At 44.4% G+C, this 20247-nt stretch overlaps 1 protein-coding gene across 1 annotated transcript in view; it reads right to left on the bottom strand.

Annotated features, from left to right (window-relative positions):
• The window catches only part of LOC101846902, a 27517-nt gene that overhangs the window by 4681 nt on the left and 2589 nt on the right, over positions 1 to 20247 (bottom strand). Inside the window, exons 2-16 of the mRNA XM_005104538.3 lie at positions 15461 to 15608; positions 14852 to 14910; positions 14103 to 14286; positions 13417 to 13595; positions 12645 to 12746; positions 11604 to 11743; positions 10354 to 10489; positions 5990 to 9554; positions 5374 to 5459; positions 4610 to 4869; positions 4008 to 4068; positions 3127 to 3353; positions 2569 to 2679; positions 1355 to 1540; positions 305 to 459 (exon numbers count right to left, since the gene is read on the bottom strand). Coding sequence (XP_005104595.1) covers positions 305 to 459; positions 1355 to 1540; positions 2569 to 2679; positions 3127 to 3353; positions 4008 to 4068; positions 4610 to 4869; positions 5374 to 5459; positions 5990 to 9554; positions 10354 to 10489; positions 11604 to 11743; positions 12645 to 12746; positions 13417 to 13595; positions 14103 to 14286; positions 14852 to 14910; positions 15461 to 15601 — 5592 coding nt within the window. The 5' untranslated portion in view covers positions 15602 to 15608. The remainder of the gene's footprint in view (positions 1 to 304; positions 460 to 1354; positions 1541 to 2568; positions 2680 to 3126; positions 3354 to 4007; positions 4069 to 4609; positions 4870 to 5373; positions 5460 to 5989; positions 9555 to 10353; positions 10490 to 11603; positions 11744 to 12644; positions 12747 to 13416; positions 13596 to 14102; positions 14287 to 14851; positions 14911 to 15460; positions 15609 to 20247) is intronic.

The raw sequence follows: 20247 nt of genomic DNA, 5'->3' as shown, positions 1-20247 counted from the left end.
CGTAAAAGTTTTACGGCACTGGTAACATGATTAGGTCACAAGTTTAGTTTTAGTAAGAGTTTTACGGCACTTGCAACACAATAAGGTCATATAAGTGACGAACAATAGATGTGTTACAAAAAAAGGAGCAAACCACAGCAGAGCACCCACCAACCACCCACGATTAGGTCATAAGAGTGTAGACAGATTACAGGAGGAAGAGAGGCAAGGACAATAGATGCTTGATTAGTAAAAAGGAGCCAACCACACCAGAGCACCCATCAATCACCCACACACAAAGAAAGCCGTTTTTTCATGGCCTCACCTGCATGGACCTCTCTCCGGCCTTCTGCTTGACCAGCTGATACACCTGGGCCACCATCATGGTGGGCGTGATGAAGTAGAAGTAGCGCTTGGAGGCCAGGCCCACCATTACAAAGTTGTTCTTGGGGCTCAGGCTCACAGAGATGGCGTTAGGACCTGGGAGGGGGGGGAGGAATCAAGCAGTGGGTAGAGATTATATGATTTAAAAAATAATTAAAATTAGTAAGCGTTTTAAGCCATTTGCAACAGGCCATTACACATTCAGTCATTCAGAGCTGTTTGGTCTCATTTGAGTAATGAGAAGGGCATTGACACAACAGTCATTTAGTGCAGGAGACAAGCAAGATGGACAGACAGACAGACAGACAGACAGAGAGAGAGAGAGACAGACACAGACAGACAGATGGACAGGCAGGCAGACAGACACAGACAGTGACAACAAAGGAAAAGAGCAGAAGTAGGATCTACAAGTGGCATCCTTCAACCAGCACAGCAGAGGAGACAAGATATCAGAAACAATAACGGGACAGCGGAGAACAAAGACCCTCCATGGAAGGGGAGGCAAGACTTCAGAAACAATAAAGAGGCAGCACAGCAGAGAACAGAGACCTGCCATGGACAACTTCAATCTCATGTGTACCAAAATCTACGTCTTTCTGTCTTTATTTTTGAGCAGCCAGCTGACCCACATGAAACGTGTGTCCAACGAGATATTTACCAAACTTCTTGGTTAATAAGCACTGGGCCACACGACATGTGCGTGTCCTCCAAGATATTTACAGGAACTTCTTAATGTACACAAGGTTCCTGCCATGAACTCCCAACCAAATTCAAGATTTCAAGGAAAAATTCTAAAAATTCAAGGAGATTTGGTGAAGAAAGTCATGGCATGCTGAAAGCCTATTTCTGATAGGCCTACACTTGTCCGAAAGGAATAGTAGTATCGATTTTCCTACAGAAATTTTGTTCATGTCCGATCTGGCGAAATTCAAGGACTCCTAGAATTCAAGAACACAGCAGGAGCCCTGTGTGTCCCCGCAGAGATATTTACCAAACTTCTTGGTGTACAGGCACTGGGCGAGGGAGTCGGGCCGCAGGGAGAACACAGCCAGGATGTTACCGTCGGGGAAGCCCCGTAGGCTCGGCACAATGGTCGTCAGGAGAGTGCCGTCCTGGGAGATGTCCACGCTGGCGTCGTTGTGGAGCTTGCAGTGAGGCACGATCACATTCGCCTTGCCTGGAGGTGGAAGTCACAAGTGGGAGGTAATGTGAAGACCATTGATCATTTAATTAATTCTAGTTTTAGTAAGAGTCTTACGGCACTTGCAACACAATAAAGTCATATGATAAGTGTCAAAGAATAGAGGTGTTACAAGAGAGTAACATACACAAAAAAGAAGGAGGGATAAAGACGATGGACGATAGTTGTCTGATAGAAAAGAAGGAGCAAACCACACCAGAACACCCGCCAACGACACACGAAGTCATGGTATGAGGTAAAGTGAAGACCATTGGTTGACACGAAAATGGTCATTTTGTTCTGGTCAAACCAGAGGACAGGCAGAAATAAAGTGCGTGGTGAAAAAGTTTGTGTACGAATCCTTTCCAAGCTCCAGGGAGAACCATCAACAGGCACACAGAAACAACAGGAACAGTAAACCATGGTTCTCCAGAAGCCAAACTGTTTCAGTGTTCTATGGTCTTTAATTTAGTTTTTGTGAGGTTTTAAAGCGCTCGCAACTGCATACGGTGATGTGAACGCCAAGGGGTGGATGTCAACAGAGAAGTCCAAACAGGGAATCAGACTCACTCTGCTGACCTGTCTAGCTTCAACAGCACAAAGTCAGCTTCAACTATCAAGGCACCCTGGAAATGGCAGTCAACAAGAGAGTAACAAACATACAAAAGAAATAGGGGCAAAACGATGATAGTAAGGATTAGGAAAGAAAAAGCAGCAGTTCCCCGTACATTGTTTCAGCACAGTAGTATGAGCATGACATTGATAAATCACCCCATTTACAATTCTACTGTGCATAAGAACGTGCTAATACCCTCCCTTTGGGAATGGCCTATTCTAGGGTCTACTGGAGTAATAATATTTGTAAAGCTCACAGCACATGCTGTTTAATGCAGATAGACACCATATAAATGCAATTATCATTATCATTATCATCATAAAGTGGAACCCACCAGCTACCTTCCGTAAACTAACACAGCTGTAACACTGACCAGCCGACTGTAAACCACCACACAATTGTAACTCACTGTCAGAGATATCTGGCACCAGACACTTCCTCAGGTCCCAGTACTGGATGCGGTGGGTGTCGGGGATGATGTTGTTAGCCACAGCGTACTCTTCTCGACTCAGGAAATTTTCTGAAGCAAAAAAGATTGAACATGTGAAATCTTTGCTTTCTCAGTTTTACTTTTTTTTATAGGATCGTAGTTGTTCAGGACTAAATCAATTTCTTATGCCAGGAAAACCTTCACATTTGTAAAAAAACAAAAAAACACAAATAACCTCAAAACACCTTCATTTGCAGTCTTCTTTTCAGCATCAATGGAAACCACAAATAACAAAGAAATAGTTTTAGCAAACACTTTTTGAAAGAAAGACTAATTTCTAAATAAAATAAAAATGTTGCCAACTCAGTTCACATAAAAATGTTTACTCAACGGCCATCCCAAAATGTTGCAGCATCACAGCAGACCTTTACAAAAGTTGTGACTTGTATACAAAATACTGAAGGCATGACCAAGAGCAGATACATTTTGATTAATTCAAATTGCATTATACATCCAGTTCTAGGACACGACACTCACGAGCTATAGTATTATTCATCAAGTTCTGGGACAACCACCGCGGCCTGTTCACCGCGTCGTCCAGAATGCTGTGTGAGTAGTCGGGGTGTAGGTGAACGTGGCGCAGACCCTGCCAGCTCTGCTGCGTCCGCTCCGTCGACTCTTCCCCGGCCTGGATTGTGATAGACCGCACTTCTTCTGATGGTCGAGTGGAGGTGCTGCTAGATGCTCGTTGGGCTGGTGTGCTTCTGAAAATAGAAATAATAATAGATAGCATTTGTATAGCGCAAATCCCCTCTCAACAGCAAGCTCTATGCTCTTCACAGTCTATACTATTACCCCAGCAGACCTGAGAGCATTCTGAAACAATCTCAACTTCCTGGGAAGCATACAGTGCAAGCAGCCATTTATAGGTGCTAAAACACTAACATACAGAGCAGCCTGCTCCTCCGGTGCAAATAAATTGGAACCCAAACCAACAACTACTGAAACACAACACACACCCATTATCCCTTTGTCCATGTATGATATGGTTGCATCAGTGGATATTCCATGGGCCCGAAGCATTTTGCCACCATTTCTCAGAATTCTACAAGCTATTTTCTTACAGAAAATTTGTCGACATAATACATCTGCATCAGTAGATATTTCTTGGGCCCGAAGCATTTTGCCAGGAATTTTTCAAAATACTACACTAACTGCAGACTTCCATCTGGAACCATTACAGTCTTGGTTAAGATTGGCGCTACTGAGACTGTGTAAATAACAAAAGCACTTATTACCAGGTCAAGAAAAAAACAAAGGTACCATATTATTTCCAAATTACCATATTTGAAACACGATATCCCTCCCAATAAAAAAAGAAAGACAACAAACAAACAAAACTGGAAGACATTACTCACGAGGACGTGGAGGCTGGATGACTTTGCCGCAGACACCGCAGTAGCGTGTTATTCTGGTGACCTGTTGGGGAAAAGGTTTAGTTGGTTAAATCAAAAGGAAGCTAGTTGATATGAGCCGTTTAGGGCTGGGGAAACACACACACACAAAAACACGTGCACACACACACACAAAAACACGTGCACACACACACATACAAAACGTACCAAAAGGAAGACATTAGCTCAATAGAAATGTGCACCTTTACTAAAAATTAACTTCTTCCTCTCCACCCACCCCACCACAGATGATAACCCTGTACTGCAGCAAAGATCAACTTTTGAAGATCTCCACCTTTTATGACACGGCATTGGGCTTAAGGGCATATGCTCAAGGTCTACAACAACACCAAAAACAGCTTTTGCTCAAAAACAGATAACATATTTTTACTGATACAGAATCAAGTACTAAAATAACAAGTACCAATCCCCAGTGTGACAATACGTAAATCATAAACTACATATTTTACATATCTAACAATCATTATGAGATTTATTTTTCTAAAAGGATGAGAAGTGCAGTTCTGTCAGTGCACATACACACACACAAATGTGCAAGTACTGACCTCCAGATGGGGGACTGGACGCAGAAGTGGACGGAGTGGACGGTGTGTATCTGGGGAGTCCACCGGGCCGGCTGGCTGCCCGCAGTCTCTGAGCCATCGTCAGTTTGGTTCGTCTCCGCAGACCAGGTCTCCCTCCTCTGCTACTCTCAGCCTCTTGACCGTCTTCGGTTCTGCTGCCTGGTCGCTGTCTCCCGCGAGACAGTCCAGTTCTGTAGAACGGGCTGTGCGATGAGATGCGCCTCTCCCTGATGCCCTGAATTCTGCAACAGGAAAAACATTTGTTCATAGTTTGTCCTTTTAAATAAGAAACTAGTCTTTGTTGAAGCCAGTAAAAAGGCATCAAAATCACAATATATATGTAGATAAAAATTAACCGGACAACGCTTGATAGAAAGCAAATCCAACTGACTAAGGCAGAAGCACATCAACTTGAGAAATAAAACCCACAATGAGGCAATTTGCTGACACAAACCTTTGTCTTTGTCTCTATTTTTATACTGTGAAACTGGCGTAGACAGTAGACAAGACTTACAACAGATAAACTGAATCTATTTATCGCTCTTGTAGGGGGAACAACTTGCAAGCATGTCAAGACCTAAATGTTAGACTGAGCAATATATAATCTGCAGGCGAGTAACAATTTAGTCAAGCCAGAGCAACAAAAACAGTGTTTTTGGTGATTTTTGAAAATAAAAGGAGCAAACCTCACCAAGTGGCCTACAACAACAAGCGACAAGACAAAGAAACATCTGTTTTTCCCCCACCTGTGAAGTAGAGCTCTCTGGCACATCCTCAGCCTCGTGTTGTAGCTTTGTTCCAGGTTCGAGATTCTGCGGTCCAATTCTGACACCTGACACAGAGAGAACAAAACCATTAATAGATCTAGTACACACACTGCAATAGCAGACTGATGATCTCAATAAATCGCAATATTTCTTAAATCTGCTTGTTCTACACTGGACTGGGACCCTTGCAAATACTCTTTAACTGACTGTTGATTAGTTTTATAGGTTTTTCAAAGAACGGTTCTAAAAATCTTATTCCCTCATTTTCAGCCCCCCAAAATAAATAAATTGATATAAAAAAAGAATGCCCACAACCATAACATCAATACAATGATAGCTATACTATACAGAGTCGAGAAAAACATGATGGGGGGGGGGGGGGGGGGGGGTTAAATCCATTCACCCACAGGCCCCCTTCACCACCCAATGAGCGTACTTTTGGGTAGGGACATGGGCACTATAGATACAATTTACAATACATTATTCATTAAGCATAGAGCTGTTGAGTGGAAATTTGAGCTAAAACAAATTCTATTTATTACTTTTATCTTTACAGACTGTGCTATTATTATCATATTCCGCCAGTGTGACTGACCCGATGCTCCAGGTATTCGGTCACGTCCTCTGTGGGCATCATGTCGTCGAGCGGCTGTCCAGACGAGGAGGCCAGTCTCTGCACGCTGCTCTGCACCTCGCGCAGCTGCTGCACGGCCTGCTGCAGCCGGTCCTGCATGTCACGCATCGTCTCCATGCTGGACGCCGACTGGCCAGACGGGTCCTCCGCTGGCCGCCCACCCGCATCCGCCCCTCGAGAGATCTCCCCTGACGGACCCTCGGAGCTTGGTCTGGAGGCGGCGGCGTGCTGGGTATCTTCCACAGACGAATTATCTCCCCTCATCGGAAACCTTCTCTGCCACGGCAGCTCGGAGTCTTGCTGCACACTGTCTGAGACATCAGGGCTCACACTCCCCTCTACACGCGCCGCGGGCAAACAATCCGGCCAAGACCCACCCGCCTCGCTGGTTGTATTTCTCCGACCCCAGCGACCGGCCGAGGGCGCAGTATCGTGAGCTCTGTCAAAGATGTCTGAGCTCATCAACGAGTCATTGCCGCGTGAGCTGTCCCGGGAGGCAAGTGGGGCATCTTCCTCCGAATTTCTTCTGGACCCCAACTGCGGGAGAACATGCATTGTTTCTGTTCCTGATCCTTCGAGATCGTACTGTCTCCCGACATAAGAGGTGACCCCAGCACGTCTCAGTTCCTGCTCGTGAAGCACCCGGCTGGCGTGTGTTCTATTGCGCAAAGAATGTGTAAGTCTGGCTATGGCCATGGTGTTCCTTCTCCTCCACGTACTACTAGGTGTTTCTGCATGAGGCCTGGCCTCTAGGTCTCTGCTTCTTTCTCGCAGGTCCAGTGAGTTGACCGACGTCTCAGCACTTCTTCGACTCTGTCCGGAGGCGGTGGCGCATGCGAAAGGGGTGGGTCTGACCGACGTGCCCGACACCGAGGCGCCCCCTGAGATGGCTGCCACTGTGGACAGTTCCGACGCGGGCGAAGAGAAGAGGGGACGGCCAGATTGGTTGAGCGACAGCAACAAGCAGGCAGCGGACGTGACAGACATGATGTGCTGCGGAGCAGGGCCTGAGCTGGAGGACGCGGGAGAGGGTGGGCTGGTGGACATGAGGACTTGAGGAGACAATGAGTTCACAGACGAGGTCTGTGATGTGTACGGGGAGGAATGGTCTGCCCTTGTGTAGAGGGAGGTGGAAATAGGACCAGAAGATGTAACAGGCAGTGTAGAGGATGGTAAACCGTCAGACAACACAAACTGGGAGGGAGGAGAACAAGAACTAAGCGTTATATTCTGACGGCAGACAGGAGAGAGGGCGGGTCCATGTCGCTGGGGGGAACTAGTGGTGATTGTGCAACTCACTGGTACATTAGCAAGAATGGTACTGTGAGACGAATTCTGACTCGACAATGATGTGGAGGATGATGAAGGGGCAAAAGAGGATGAGGAGGAGGGACAGGTGGTGGACACAGCAGGCAGCGAGAGACCGGGAGCTACATCTGATGCGCGATGTGGAGCACTGACAGTCCCGGTCGGCGGAGAAGAGTGTATGGGTGAAAGATCAGAGCAGCCTACTCCTCCAGTGGTTAATACTGGAGGCTGGGACGAAGGGGCATGGGGTTCTGTACAGGGCAACCCCGGGCTGGTGGCAATATCATTCCTGGCTGAGGAAGCTGCCCGACCATTGTCTGTATCAAAACCTGGAGCACTACCGTCTCTATTGCCGAAACTAGTCCCCCTGTGTTCTTCAGAAACACAAGCAGGGTCACTGCCATGGGAGGACGGGGACTTTGCTGTTGTTGCACTAGCCGAACCGTTCTGACCCGAGGCACGTGAGCCAACCTCATTCCCCTGCCCGTCTTGTGCGTGTCTTGTCCTCAAATCATCAGCGACAGGACTGGTTTCCATCACATCTGTGCCTTGGTCAAAACTCTGCGGCAGACTCATGGCCCCAAACGTCTGGCTGGTCCGGTCCGTTACGTTGCGGTAAAGCCTCATCACTGGACTGCCAGGTCGGGCAAACGGCAGCTGGAAGTTGAAAGAGCGACGAAAGTTCCCATCAGATTCTCCGTGCAGACGCCTGCGATTCCTCCAATCCGGCATAGAGACCTGGTATGGCCCCCCTCTGTCATCTGATGTGTTCTGGTAGGAGGATCTACGAGGCCCCGCCCACCACATTGAGGTCGTTGGCCTGTACGGCTCTCTCTCCTCCGGTGACTCGTGCTGGGACCTGCTCGATGCTGCACTCCTCCACACACTGTCTTCTGTGAGTGCCGGGCGCCACAGAAAGCTCGTATTTGCCGTTGTCATGGCAACAGAGGACTCTCCTCCATCCTGTATCTGCGTTGACAACGCTGGGCTGCTGGTACCAAAAGTTTCACTTTCCGAAGCACCACTACGACCCAAACCAAAGAAAACGTCTCTCCGCACAATAGGATTGCTGGCAGGTTCTCTGGCGCCCTGCCCGATTTCGGGTCCCGAAGATGGCATGTAAACAGAAAGAGTCATGTCCGGCGGCGGACCTCCACCACGTGCCCTGCGCAGAGCGTGCGAGGCCACGAGCTGGCGCAGGCGAGACATCGCGGGGTCACTTTCTGTGTCACTACTTCTCGGCTCTCCCTCTTGCCCCTGTTCGACAGATCCCACGCGTCCCTGGTCCACCGGCAAAATCTCGAACTCGTTGTCTTCCAAGAAGTTCTCTGACCCACTGCCCCTGTCACGCTGCTCATTGCTGGTCGCTGCCCACGGGCGGAAGTCCAAACTGGCATGGGGCTGCCTTCGACCAGGCGAAGGTTCTGTCACGTCGGATCCCCCGGACCCTGAACCATACTCCCCGAGCCCCAGGGCTCTTCGCCTCGCCTCCACGGGGGAAAACAGAGCGTCCGTTCTGCGCACCTCAAAACCACCAGGGGTCGGCGGGGTCACATCATCAAGGTACATCGGCAACCTAACGTACGGTGGCACTGCTCTTCTGCTGGGTGGGGGGTTAGCAACCTGCTGAAACAGCAGTTCATCATTGCTGGCCGGAGGCGGCCCAGCGTTTTGAGACGGCATGGTTAAGTCCATGGGGGAAGGCACAGGTTCGGAGCTGGAAGGTGCCCCGGTGACACGGGCTGATGGCACACTTAGATCAAGACATGACGGCAGCCCAACAGTGCTGCTAGCCGATGACCGCAGGCCACTGCCAGATGGCAACCCCACACTTCTGTCAGACGGCAACCCTAAATCACTGTCAGATGGCAGTCCAGTGGCTCTGTGCCCCGGCAATCCTCGGTCCCTGAGAGGAGATGGCCCCCCAGAGCCCGGTCTCAAGTTCAGGTCTGTCCGATGACTGTTGTTGTTCCCGTCTTCCATCTGCATTCTGTCCGAAGTCTCCCGATCTTGCCTGAAGAAACTCGGCTGATAACGTCCCCAGCGACGATTGGCAACGGGAGCCACTGAACGGCGAGTCTCCGGTCTCCGAGAAGCAGACGGCGGGTCTCCGCTGATTGGCCAGTGGTCAGCCGACGAGGCACCTGCAGTGTCCCCGACTGTGTCAAAAGCGCTGTTGTCACTGCGACTCCTCCAGCCACTACCCCCTCGGTCAACTCTGTGGAAAAGAAGACAATTACAAACTTTTAGTTTTAGTAAGTGTCTTACGGCACTTGCAACACAATAAGGTCATATAAGTGCTTAAGATTAGAGGAGTTACAAGCGAGTAACAAACACAAAAAAGGAGGAGAGATCAGGACGATAGATGTATGATAGGAAAGAAGGAGCAAACCACACTAGAGCACCCGCCAACCACCCACCAATAACAAACAACAAGACACACAGTTCCTCTACTAAGACAATAACAAACATGACACACAGTACCTCTACTTTGATTTCAGCCAACCCCCCCCCCCCCCCCCCCCCCCCCCAAAAAAAAAACAACCACTGTCAGCCTCTGGATATAAGACAAATGGGAAAGTAACCATCACATTTCAGAAGAAACAGAGAGGTTTGTTCTGTTGTAAAGAGAAAAACATCGTCACAATAATGGCCATTTAGTGAAGGGAAAAAGTGAGACATACAAACTAAGCAGGGAAAGTAAAGACGTGGGACCTGCTGGTGGCGCCCTCCAACCACCCACGAAACAGACCGGGACAAATACAACCGTAAAACATTCCTCAACAGAATAGAAGAATGGCAAACAAAAATACTGTTAAAGTACATGGATAGCTCGAATTCGTCACGACCGGCCTTGGTAGTTCGAAGGATCCGTAGTTCAAGGGGTATCTGACAAAGATAAAGAAGAAAAAAAATGGAACCGCAGGCACAGTTCGTCCGATGCGTGATTTCGAGTCTTCTGCGTTCTACCTATCTGTGTTATACTGTATACAGTAATAACTCCCAAGAAAACTCACCGTAAATCCATCACAGAATCCTCATGAGCACTTTCAACCACAGCTCGAGTCACATGCGCAGCAAACTGACGAGCGTTGTTCAAATTCTCCTCGTGGACAGGTGATCTCGCATCACGTGGTGGCGGGTAACTCTCAGCTTCAAAAATAAACAACAACAAAAATATCAACAGAACTATTTTAGTACACAAGAACTGCAAAGAGAAAACATACTGAAAATTATTTTCTTCATTTCGACTATAAATACAGCAATTTCAGAGAAGTAAGACAAAGAATACAGTAATCTTCAAAAAATATTTAATTTGGCTTTCCATCATTTTTATTTTTAACGAACAATAGAGAGGAATATGTAGATAATATCTCCATGAGAATATCTTCAAAATTCATTAAATGAAAAAGATAATCAAGCTAACTGGACAAGACAGGCATCATGCTAAAACATACAACAGTTAAAAATACAATCCTCAAATATTGAACTCCAAAGTCACTTTAGACAAAAGGCGTGCACGGGTCAGAATTACCAGATAATGTCCAAAAACATCATGAACAGTGATGGTGCGAGAGTTTACAGTCTTGCACCCCAACCAGTCAAAAGATCACATGTGGGTGGTTGGCTAGTGCTCTGGTGTGGTTTGCTCCTTCCTTCCTATCAAACATCTATAGTCCTTATCTCTCCTCCTTCTTTTTTGTGTTAGTTACTCTCTTGTGACACCTCTAATCTTCGGCACTTATATGACCTTATTGAGTTGCAAGTGCCGTAAAACTTTTACAAAAGAGAAACAAATCACGCTAGAGTGCTCACCAGCAAACCACTTGACAAGCTAAAGAAAACACTGTCCACGAGAAAAAACTTCCTGACTGACCAAGGCTAGAACCCATGATTCCTGGACTGCACATCCAGTGGTGCAGCCTACAGACCATGACACACTTGAGAAAACTATCATTACATACAATGTGCGCATCAGAACCTATCACATAAAGTACCAAAAAAAAGCCCAAAACATCCCCAGCCTCGGGAAATAGTGGCATCAATCAGCTTCAATCAGTGATGCTGAAGATAAAAAGTCAAACATTGGTGCCACGACCAAACTGAAACACACCCCCAATCTCTTGTTTAACGATGATATGAAAAGAAAGTACAGTACACTCTAGTAAAAGCAAGAGTAAGGCAAGGCTCAAAAACCCAGATTTCCTCGGATCCTAGGAAGATTAACATCACTGTTCAATATAATCTGGAGACCATACACACATACCAGCCCGTGTTCTCCCCTGCTGAAACGCCATAAAGCGACGCAGCAGCCTCCGATAGCGCACACGGTTGAGCCGTTGGCTGGTTCGTCTCTCGTCCTGGGACTCCTGGCTGTCAGACTCGGGATTCTCGGGGTTGCCGTCGCTGACAAGGCAAAAGCAGAAACAAGTTGGTTTTTTCCTGAAAGACGTTTCCTCCAAAATCCCACTGACAACATGTTTTTTAAAAACTTTTTTAGTAAGAGTTTTATGGCACTTGCAACACAATACGGCAAGGTCACATAAGTGCGGAAGATTAGAGGTGTTACAAGAGAGTAACAAACATAAACAAGGAGGAGAGATCAGGACGATAGATGTTTGATAGGAAAAAAGGAGCAAACCACACCAGAGCACCCGCCAACCACCCATGACATGTTTCTGCCTACTACATATATGAATATTACAATTCCATTTTTCCTCCCCACTCTCGACTCAAAGAAGCAAGATTGCTACTGGAAAATACTGAAAAATCGTAATTCAAAATTTATGCACCCACTGCCACAGAGAAAAGTGGTCGACTAAGAGGGGCAGCCATCTAAAAAAGTGTTATTGAAATATTTTTAAAACACAAGGGGGACGTGAGAAGTAGCTGCTGATAAAGGTGACTGTCCTGGACAGGTGGATGTTTGTGGAAGTTTGACTTCAAAGTCATAGAAATAAAAAGTAAGGAGGGAAAAAAAGTTTGGTTACCACAAATTTGTGTGACGTACAGGCAATTTATATTTCCTTTGCACAACATAGACAATCTGCCAATCATGGTTTGACGAACTAATCAAACAATTATTATTTAAACATTTATAGCTTTAAATACAGACAGATCGAAGTTTATGACAAAGTACATGTACTTACAAACATTAACCAAAAAAGCATTCAGTAAAAAAAAAAGTCAGTATCAGTAACTATTGAGTGACTAGTTTTAAGCATCATAACCCATAATCTGGAAACATTTACGGCTAATAACTGCACAACAAACCAAACCAGAGAAATATTAGGATAGAATTACTGACCTGGTGTTAATAACATATCCAAGGTCAATATCATCACTAGGATTTGTGATGTTGGAAATTCCAGTGTACAGAATTTCACCAAATGGATCAAAACGAATCCACCTGAGGAAAACAAAAAAGAACAAACAGTACATCAGCTTGACATCAACGTTCATGGACAAGAAAGTATCGACATAATTTTCTCAACTCCGTGTGAGGACAGCTTAAAGTGCGCGAGAAAACGGAACAAGTACAACAGGTAAAGTAAGTTTGTAACAAAAACATGGAAGTCAGCCTCACCAAAAATATACGTTTCTTCCCAAAAAGATCAGTGAGTGACTCCGTGGTTACATTTCACCATGAGTCATGACTAAGACAAAACAACACTAAAAAGAAAATACTATGAGGTGGCTACTCCAATCCATGTGCCAAGATTGTTTTTTCCCCTTTATTAACAGAAGATACATTGGAATGCCAGCGGCTCACCAGTACAACTGTACTGACCGCAAGCCGCTCCCAGCTGCGTGCAGGAGACGAGGAGTTTTTAATTTTAGTAAGAGTTTAACGGAACTTCCAACACAATAAGGTCATAAAAGTGCCAAAGATTAGGTGTTACAATAGAGTAACAAACACAAAAAAGTAGGAGGAGAGATGAGGACGATAGATGTTTGATAGGAGAGAAGGAGCAAACCACACCACAGCATCCGCCAAACCACCCACAAGGAGTTATTTAAACTACAAGCAGTGCCGTTAACTAAACAAAGTCATCAGGCTCTAAATCTCTCTGGCATACCTGACTCGTTCATTCAAGCTGGAGGTACAGGCGGAGGCAAAAGGCTGGGGTTTGTGCCAGTCCCAGAAGTGGATCCGGTTCATGGTGGAGAAGACCAGGAGGTGCTCGGTTGGGTGGAACGATAGAGAGGTGATCACCGCACCCGCAATGGGGTTTTGGAGAACTTCGCTTCCACCTCCCTGGTGGCATAACAAGGGAAACACAAAACTTAAAAATCATATAACGGGATTCATGGCTATTGACCGAGAAGTTACCATCAAAACTAGAAGAATAAAAAAAAGTAACCACATACAAATCTCAAACAGAGCACTGTATGACACACACCTGAAAGTGTGCAGTGTTGACTTGACAGAAAGGGTGCCATGCTTGTTTCAATCTATAGAAAATAAATAAAACCCACAGAGCATTTAGTAATTGCTGGAAGTGCTAACTGGCCATGATCATTTCCATCCAAAAAAGAGCCAGTCTTTCGTCATTGTAAATAACCACTCCCCTTCCCCTTAATTCAACCCTTACATATATATTATATGTTGTTGTTGTTATCAATCCAGCAACAGCTGGGCTCTCGCCCTTCTGTCCAAATATATATTATATAAGTAACTGCCCAATCACAAAATCAGCTGAAGGAAAAAGAAAGAAGGTGGCTAAAGCCAAAAGAGCAAAACTGTGACAAAGAAATAACTCACCAACAGATCCCAGATCCGAACTTCCCCTGCCAGACAGCCAGAGGCCAAGATATCATCAGAAGCCGGGTGAAAGGCGAGACACCACGGGGTACGTGGATGACCAGTGAGAATGTGTGTACAGCGACCTGTCTGTATGTCTGTAACTCGCACAGTGTGATCACCGTGAGTTGAAGCTATACGAGATCTGAAAAAGAATTCATCACTATCAAGTGCCAGATCTGCGACAGACATCAGCCATCATGGTTCTCCATCCATTCCTTTGCTTGGATGCTCTCAAAAAAAGCAATTTTATCTTGATATTTCCCAATCCCCCATCGGTTTCATGTCTCCAAGTAGGATGCTTTGAGTCTATCCCTGCCTCTTTTGCCCTCAGTTTTGTTCTAGATGTCCATAATCAAGTGTCCCAGAAAATGCATTTGTCTTTTTTTGTCTGTGTGTGTTTTTCCTAATTATTTTTATCAGCAAGCAGCCCACGAAGGCTTCTTCAAGTACTACACTTTCCACTACGAAGTCTCAAACAGTAGAAATTTTCAAGTCGAGAGAGAAGAGTCAAAAAAAAAAAAAGGACAGCATAGGGTAAAAACAACAATGCTGTAAAACTGCTGAAATTCCCACCATTTCTCAGAAAACTTAATAATATATCAGCAAACACTATGCAATTTATGGAAAGCTAAAACACCAGATTAATACAAAAAGAAAACAACCCACTTGAAATCTCAAGCCATGCTACAGGTCGAGAAAGTACTTACTTGTTAGGACTAAAATCCATCAGGTATGTGGACCTGGGCTCACCAGAGAACTCACATGGCTGAAAAAATTGAATATGAACAAAAGAAATATTTAATATTATTCATGATAAAATATATAAATGGACCAGACTTGTAAATCTTGTCACAATAATGTGTATTTTAATATCCCATACAGCCAATTTTGTGGCATTTAGCTCTTTCCCTAGGAGACCATTTTCCTCACTGTGACCAAGCTAAGCTGGCAGCCTTAATATCATTTACTGACAGTCATCACATTTAAAAAATGATTTTTTCTAAATTTTTCATCGAACAACCTATGTGTTAAAAAAATGCAGAGAAATTTTTTATCAAACACAACAAAGGAGGAATGCAGTTTTAGAATATATTTTGAAATAGAAGTGGTTTCGGAGGTTCTAAAGAGAAGAGAAGAAGACTGTTTCCATGACTAAAGAAATTGTCAAGCCACAAGAAAAACCAGTCAGGATCTGGGGGGGGAAAGAAAGGAAAAATCTTACGGTTGAAAGGGCAGGCCGACTTGATCAAAATCCAAACTAGATGGAAAAAAATGTGAATTCTTTTATCAGCTAGAACATTATATATGTTTTCTACCTGATTGTACAAAGGTTTGGCGGCCTCTTCCTCAAGCAAACGCTCCACAGTCTTCAAACACTTGGCAAACTTGGGAGTTCGAGTGAGGCCAAGCTCACGCAGCTCCAGATAACGGGTGACGCCCACCACGGCCGCAGTCATGATTTTGCTGACAAGAGACAACAGTGAGAGCAGCATGAAAATTTCACTCATGGTTGCAAGTTTCAAAATCAGACATTTTAAAAAAGACATGGAGAAATCATAAATCAAGGTGAAAACAATAATAAGTCAATTTAAGTTTATATTTATATTACTTAGAAAAGATATTCATGTCACAGTAGCCCCTGTTACTGATTTGTTTACAACAAAGCAGAATTCAGAGAACCATAAAAACTTGAGAAAAAAAAACAGAATCTTTTTAAGTTAACTTTTATTGGCCAAAGGACGCACTCTAACCGTCTCCAATTACCCACACCAATTTTACTGAATGGTCAAGTTAATAATAGACAAAATGATAATTCATTTCTTTGTGAGAATTCGAAACTTGAAAGGTGTACTTTTCTCAAGAGACAGCATATTTTTTTTACAGACAATTTTGAATCTCTGAAAAAGTCACTTTCCTAATCAAAATTGTAATCAAATCCTTCAGACACATCTACTTTTTCTGCATCCGACCCCAGTGTATATATGTGCTTCCCCAATCATGTTGCAAAAAGTCAATCTTTTTGGCAAGGTGAACAACATAAACCTAGCAAGATCCCAAACTGTCTGCCATACGAAAAATTACGCAAATTCTAAACGATGGCTCTACTATAATTCTGGCTGTTCATCAAAATTCAAGAAAATATTTCTGGCTGATCCACCTACAAAGCTATATATAACGTAATCGTTCGTGGGGGGGGGGGGGGGGAGGAGAACCCCCTCAATGATGACAAAAGCATGTATAAAAACAATAACAATTTTTTTATTGTTTTTGTAGGACCAAAATACATCTTTAAAAAAAAACGGGTCCCAAAAAATGTTTTATTTGTTCGGACTCAGCTTCTAAATCAATTACATGATGAGTGTAAGGAGGCTACATAATATAACTGTCGTCGGGGGATTTTACATAAAACCAAAATTATAACTTGAATTGCCTACTAGATCTAGGACTGTAATTTTGTGTCAAAGTCAAAAGACTGCACTCTCATTAGATTTACCCAATGGGAGTTAAGTACACGGTAACTGACAACCAGGGTCTTTCCACCACCAGTACAGCATCATCATTACTTCCACCACCATTTGTCTTTCTAAATGTTTAATTTGATTTTGTTGTTGCGCGTTATAGTTTTTCCGTAATTATTTTTTAAAATCACATCGCACAAAACCGACAGCTGTGGCCTCTTCCCCCAGCAAGCCGAGAGTGCGAGATTGGTCGACATAATTAACTTTGCCTCTGGCAAGATCAGCTCAACTTAGTCGTTCTGTTCATATCAAGGAGCTTAAAACAAACAATGATGCAGGGAGGGCCAGTTTAAATCTGAGTATAGTATAGTATAGTATAAGGTTTTACGGCGCTCGCAACATTTAAATCTAAGATCTAGAAATCTAGTAACTGGATATATTAAAGCTCACGTCTCGACTGTTATATCATTATAATAGAAAAAATATTCGTAAATGCTGGAAATATTTAGAAAAAAGTGTCGGAAATCGGAACGGATGTCATGCTGGACTCAATTCAGAGTCCGAATATAGATCTGGGTAATTTTTTACTATTCGGATCGTCCGAATAGTCACTTCGTAAAAATTTTGTCCACACACAGACCTGCCACTCAATGAAACCTCAAAATCAGGATCCCAGGGAGAAAAAAATCGGGATCAACAGCAAATCACCAAGGTGACTGCCAAAGCTGACTTTAACATTTTCCAGGGGTGTCCATAAATTCCTTGGCCTATATGCCCTCCGTGTGTCTTTGTTTGTTTGCGTGCATGTGTATGTGTGTATGTGTGTCTGTGCGTGTGTGTGTGTGTGTGTGTGCGAGTTATTATTTTTTCGAAGTGACTATTTCTCCGAACGTTCGGAAAAATAGTGCCGATCTTTATTTCTCCGAACGGTTTCCGGCTTCCGGTCTCGTGATTTTTTGCCTATTTATTGCGAGAGTTCGGCGCCAACTTTCATTCTGCCTCTGGTCTGGGAAGGAACACCGCATGGCAACGCCCGCTTACAGACAACCTTCAGTAACACCCACCACACACCCACCACCATCATGCACATGTACACACACAAACTTATACACACACTAACTAAACATGATCAGTGGGCAACTTTTCAACGTATGACGAGCTGAGTAGTGGATGGAGAGACAGTGTGAGTGAAAGAGAAGGTGAAAGGAAGAATGTACGGGTGTATCCACAGGCGACAGCAACTACAAGGGGGGGGACGGGGCGGCCCCCCCCCCCCCCCCCCCCCCGGCCTGGTCCACAGCAGCAGCTCACGAACGAAAGGAGTCCGGCTAAGGCAGTGTTTTGCCTATATTATTGTCCATGGTTCGCAGAGTGCAAGGGAATGAGTGAGATTTTCTTTGTGTGTGCCTGGAGGGAGGGGGTGGGGTGTGAAAGTCATGTACGGGGATGAGCCGCGGGAGAGAACACGGGAATTGAATGAATGAGTGAAAATGAAAGAGAGGAACGACTCATGAGCCCTGGAGTGAATAAATCCTGTGTTTCTATTTTTGTATACTTTGAACTGTTGTTACTGAATAAAGGCTGAAATAAAGCCCGAAAAACAAACACACGCACGCTCCTCACTCTCCACTTACACACTTACTACCAGTACTACCACACACAGACACACTCACACATACACACACACACACAGGAGCAAATTTTTAGGTCTATATCTATTTCAATTTTCAAGAGCTAGTCTGGTTAGACTAGAGATTTTTAGATGAGTGTAAAAATGTGAAAAAGAGGGGTTTCACAACAGAATGAAATCAAAATTAGAACAGCCCATAAACAACCACAAAAATTAACAAATAAGGGCGTGAGTCCACCTGTCCGAAGAAGATTGGCTGTTTTAACACTAAATGTGCGTAATTTTTTTTTAAAGTACAGGATATAATATTACAAGTAAATTATGGAATCGCACACATTATGGGGCCTGCCAGGGTCAGTACAAGTGATCGGTTTTGGTGGAACGTACGCTCTAACATTATAACACATTTAAATCTATATATATACATTTATATATATAGAATCTAATGAAGGTAGGAACATCAAATTAAATGAAGTTACGCTATACAACCCCCCCCCCCCCCCCCTTTTTCCCCTTTAAAAAATTGATAGAAAAACAACACATCAGAACAATAACAAGAAAGACAAAAATACACACCAAACAAAATAAAACACCACAATGAGGGAAAAATAAAGAGAGTTCCCCCCTACCGGGTCTGTATACTTCGTGACTTTGTTCCCGGTTACCGGGTCTGTATACACTTCGAAAAAGTAACTGTAACGTATTCAACAAATCAACGTGATGACAACAAGTGAGAAAGAGACGAAGTGAAGCAAGGTGAACTTTCTTTCAAAAGTAAAGAGGTTCGGTTTCTTTCTTTTAAAAAAATTTTTTTTTTAATTTGACTTTTATTCTCCGATTTGGGGACCAAAAAAATGCCAAAAAATCGAGCCACGATTGATTGGTCGCGGCCGCGACAAACGCAGATATCTATGCTAGTTCTATGTGTCGTTATCAATAACCCTTCGTAGACCTAGATCTAGATCTACACAGCACACGCGCCCTTCATAGGCAACACGTCATATCTGTAGTGAAAAACTGTTTGGAACTGTAGCATTTCTGCGGACATTTTTTGAACCGATTGAACCATAGTGTACGAGCAATCTTTGGTAGGCCTATACTATAATTATAGATCTATATAATATCCGAAATTTGTGGAAAGGATGTGATTTCAGAGTGCTCGGAGAAATAGTGCCCAGCTTTATTTTCCCGAACGTTCTGAGAAGTAGTGCCTAGCTTTATTTTCCCAAACGTTCGGAGAAATAGTGCCTAGCTTTATTTTCCCGAACGTTCGGAGAAATAGTGCCTAGCTTTATTTTCCCGAACGTTCGGAGAAATAGTGCCTAGCTTTATTTTCCCAAACGTTCGGAGAAATAGTGCCTGCCTTATTTTTTTGTAAATCCTGTAAAAGCATCGCTTCAAGCACTCCTAGTTCAAGAGTCTATACCAACAAGTCCCGAAATACATGAACTTAAGCTGACCCAGTCAACGGACGGTCCCCGACACGCAGAAGTCACACGGCGAAGATATGTCACGTCACGCGAATGCGTGATCGAAACAATTTTATTAACGGGTCCGACTAACTGCGCGTTCACACCAAACACTTGGATGAGCGACAGTCGTTCTACTTCTAGGATAACGACGGCGGCCGACCGACCAAATGTACCAACAAATCTATTTAAATCCCTCATGTGTTCAGACAAAAGCAACGACAACGGCCGTACGTTAGTCTTGTCAGCGCAGTTACATGTAGTTGTGTAAGGTTTAGAAAGACTGTCGCTCGTCCGAGTGTTTGATGTGAACGCGCAGTTACCAGACCTCGGACAAGGCTTGTTTTGATTGAAAGTAACAGCGGAACTACGAACATTATCGATTATTAAATGTCCCAAATTGTAACAGTTACCAGGCTATCGTCGGAGAATTCTGAGTGCAGGCAAAGATCACACACAACTTGGGGCGAGTCAACTACTAAATGCGGCATCGATATTTCGGGAAATAGTGCTCCGAGTTCCCACTGACAAAAAGTTCATCGTGT

This window comes from Aplysia californica, unplaced genomic scaffold, assembly GCF_000002075.1.
Source record: "Aplysia californica isolate F4 #8 unplaced genomic scaffold, AplCal3.0 scaffold00424, whole genome shotgun sequence".
NCBI lineage: Eukaryota > Metazoa > Mollusca > Gastropoda > Aplysiida > Aplysiidae > Aplysia > Aplysia californica.
The sequence above is the reverse complement of the archived record's forward strand: the minus strand, read 5'-3'. Positions and strand labels throughout refer to the sequence as shown.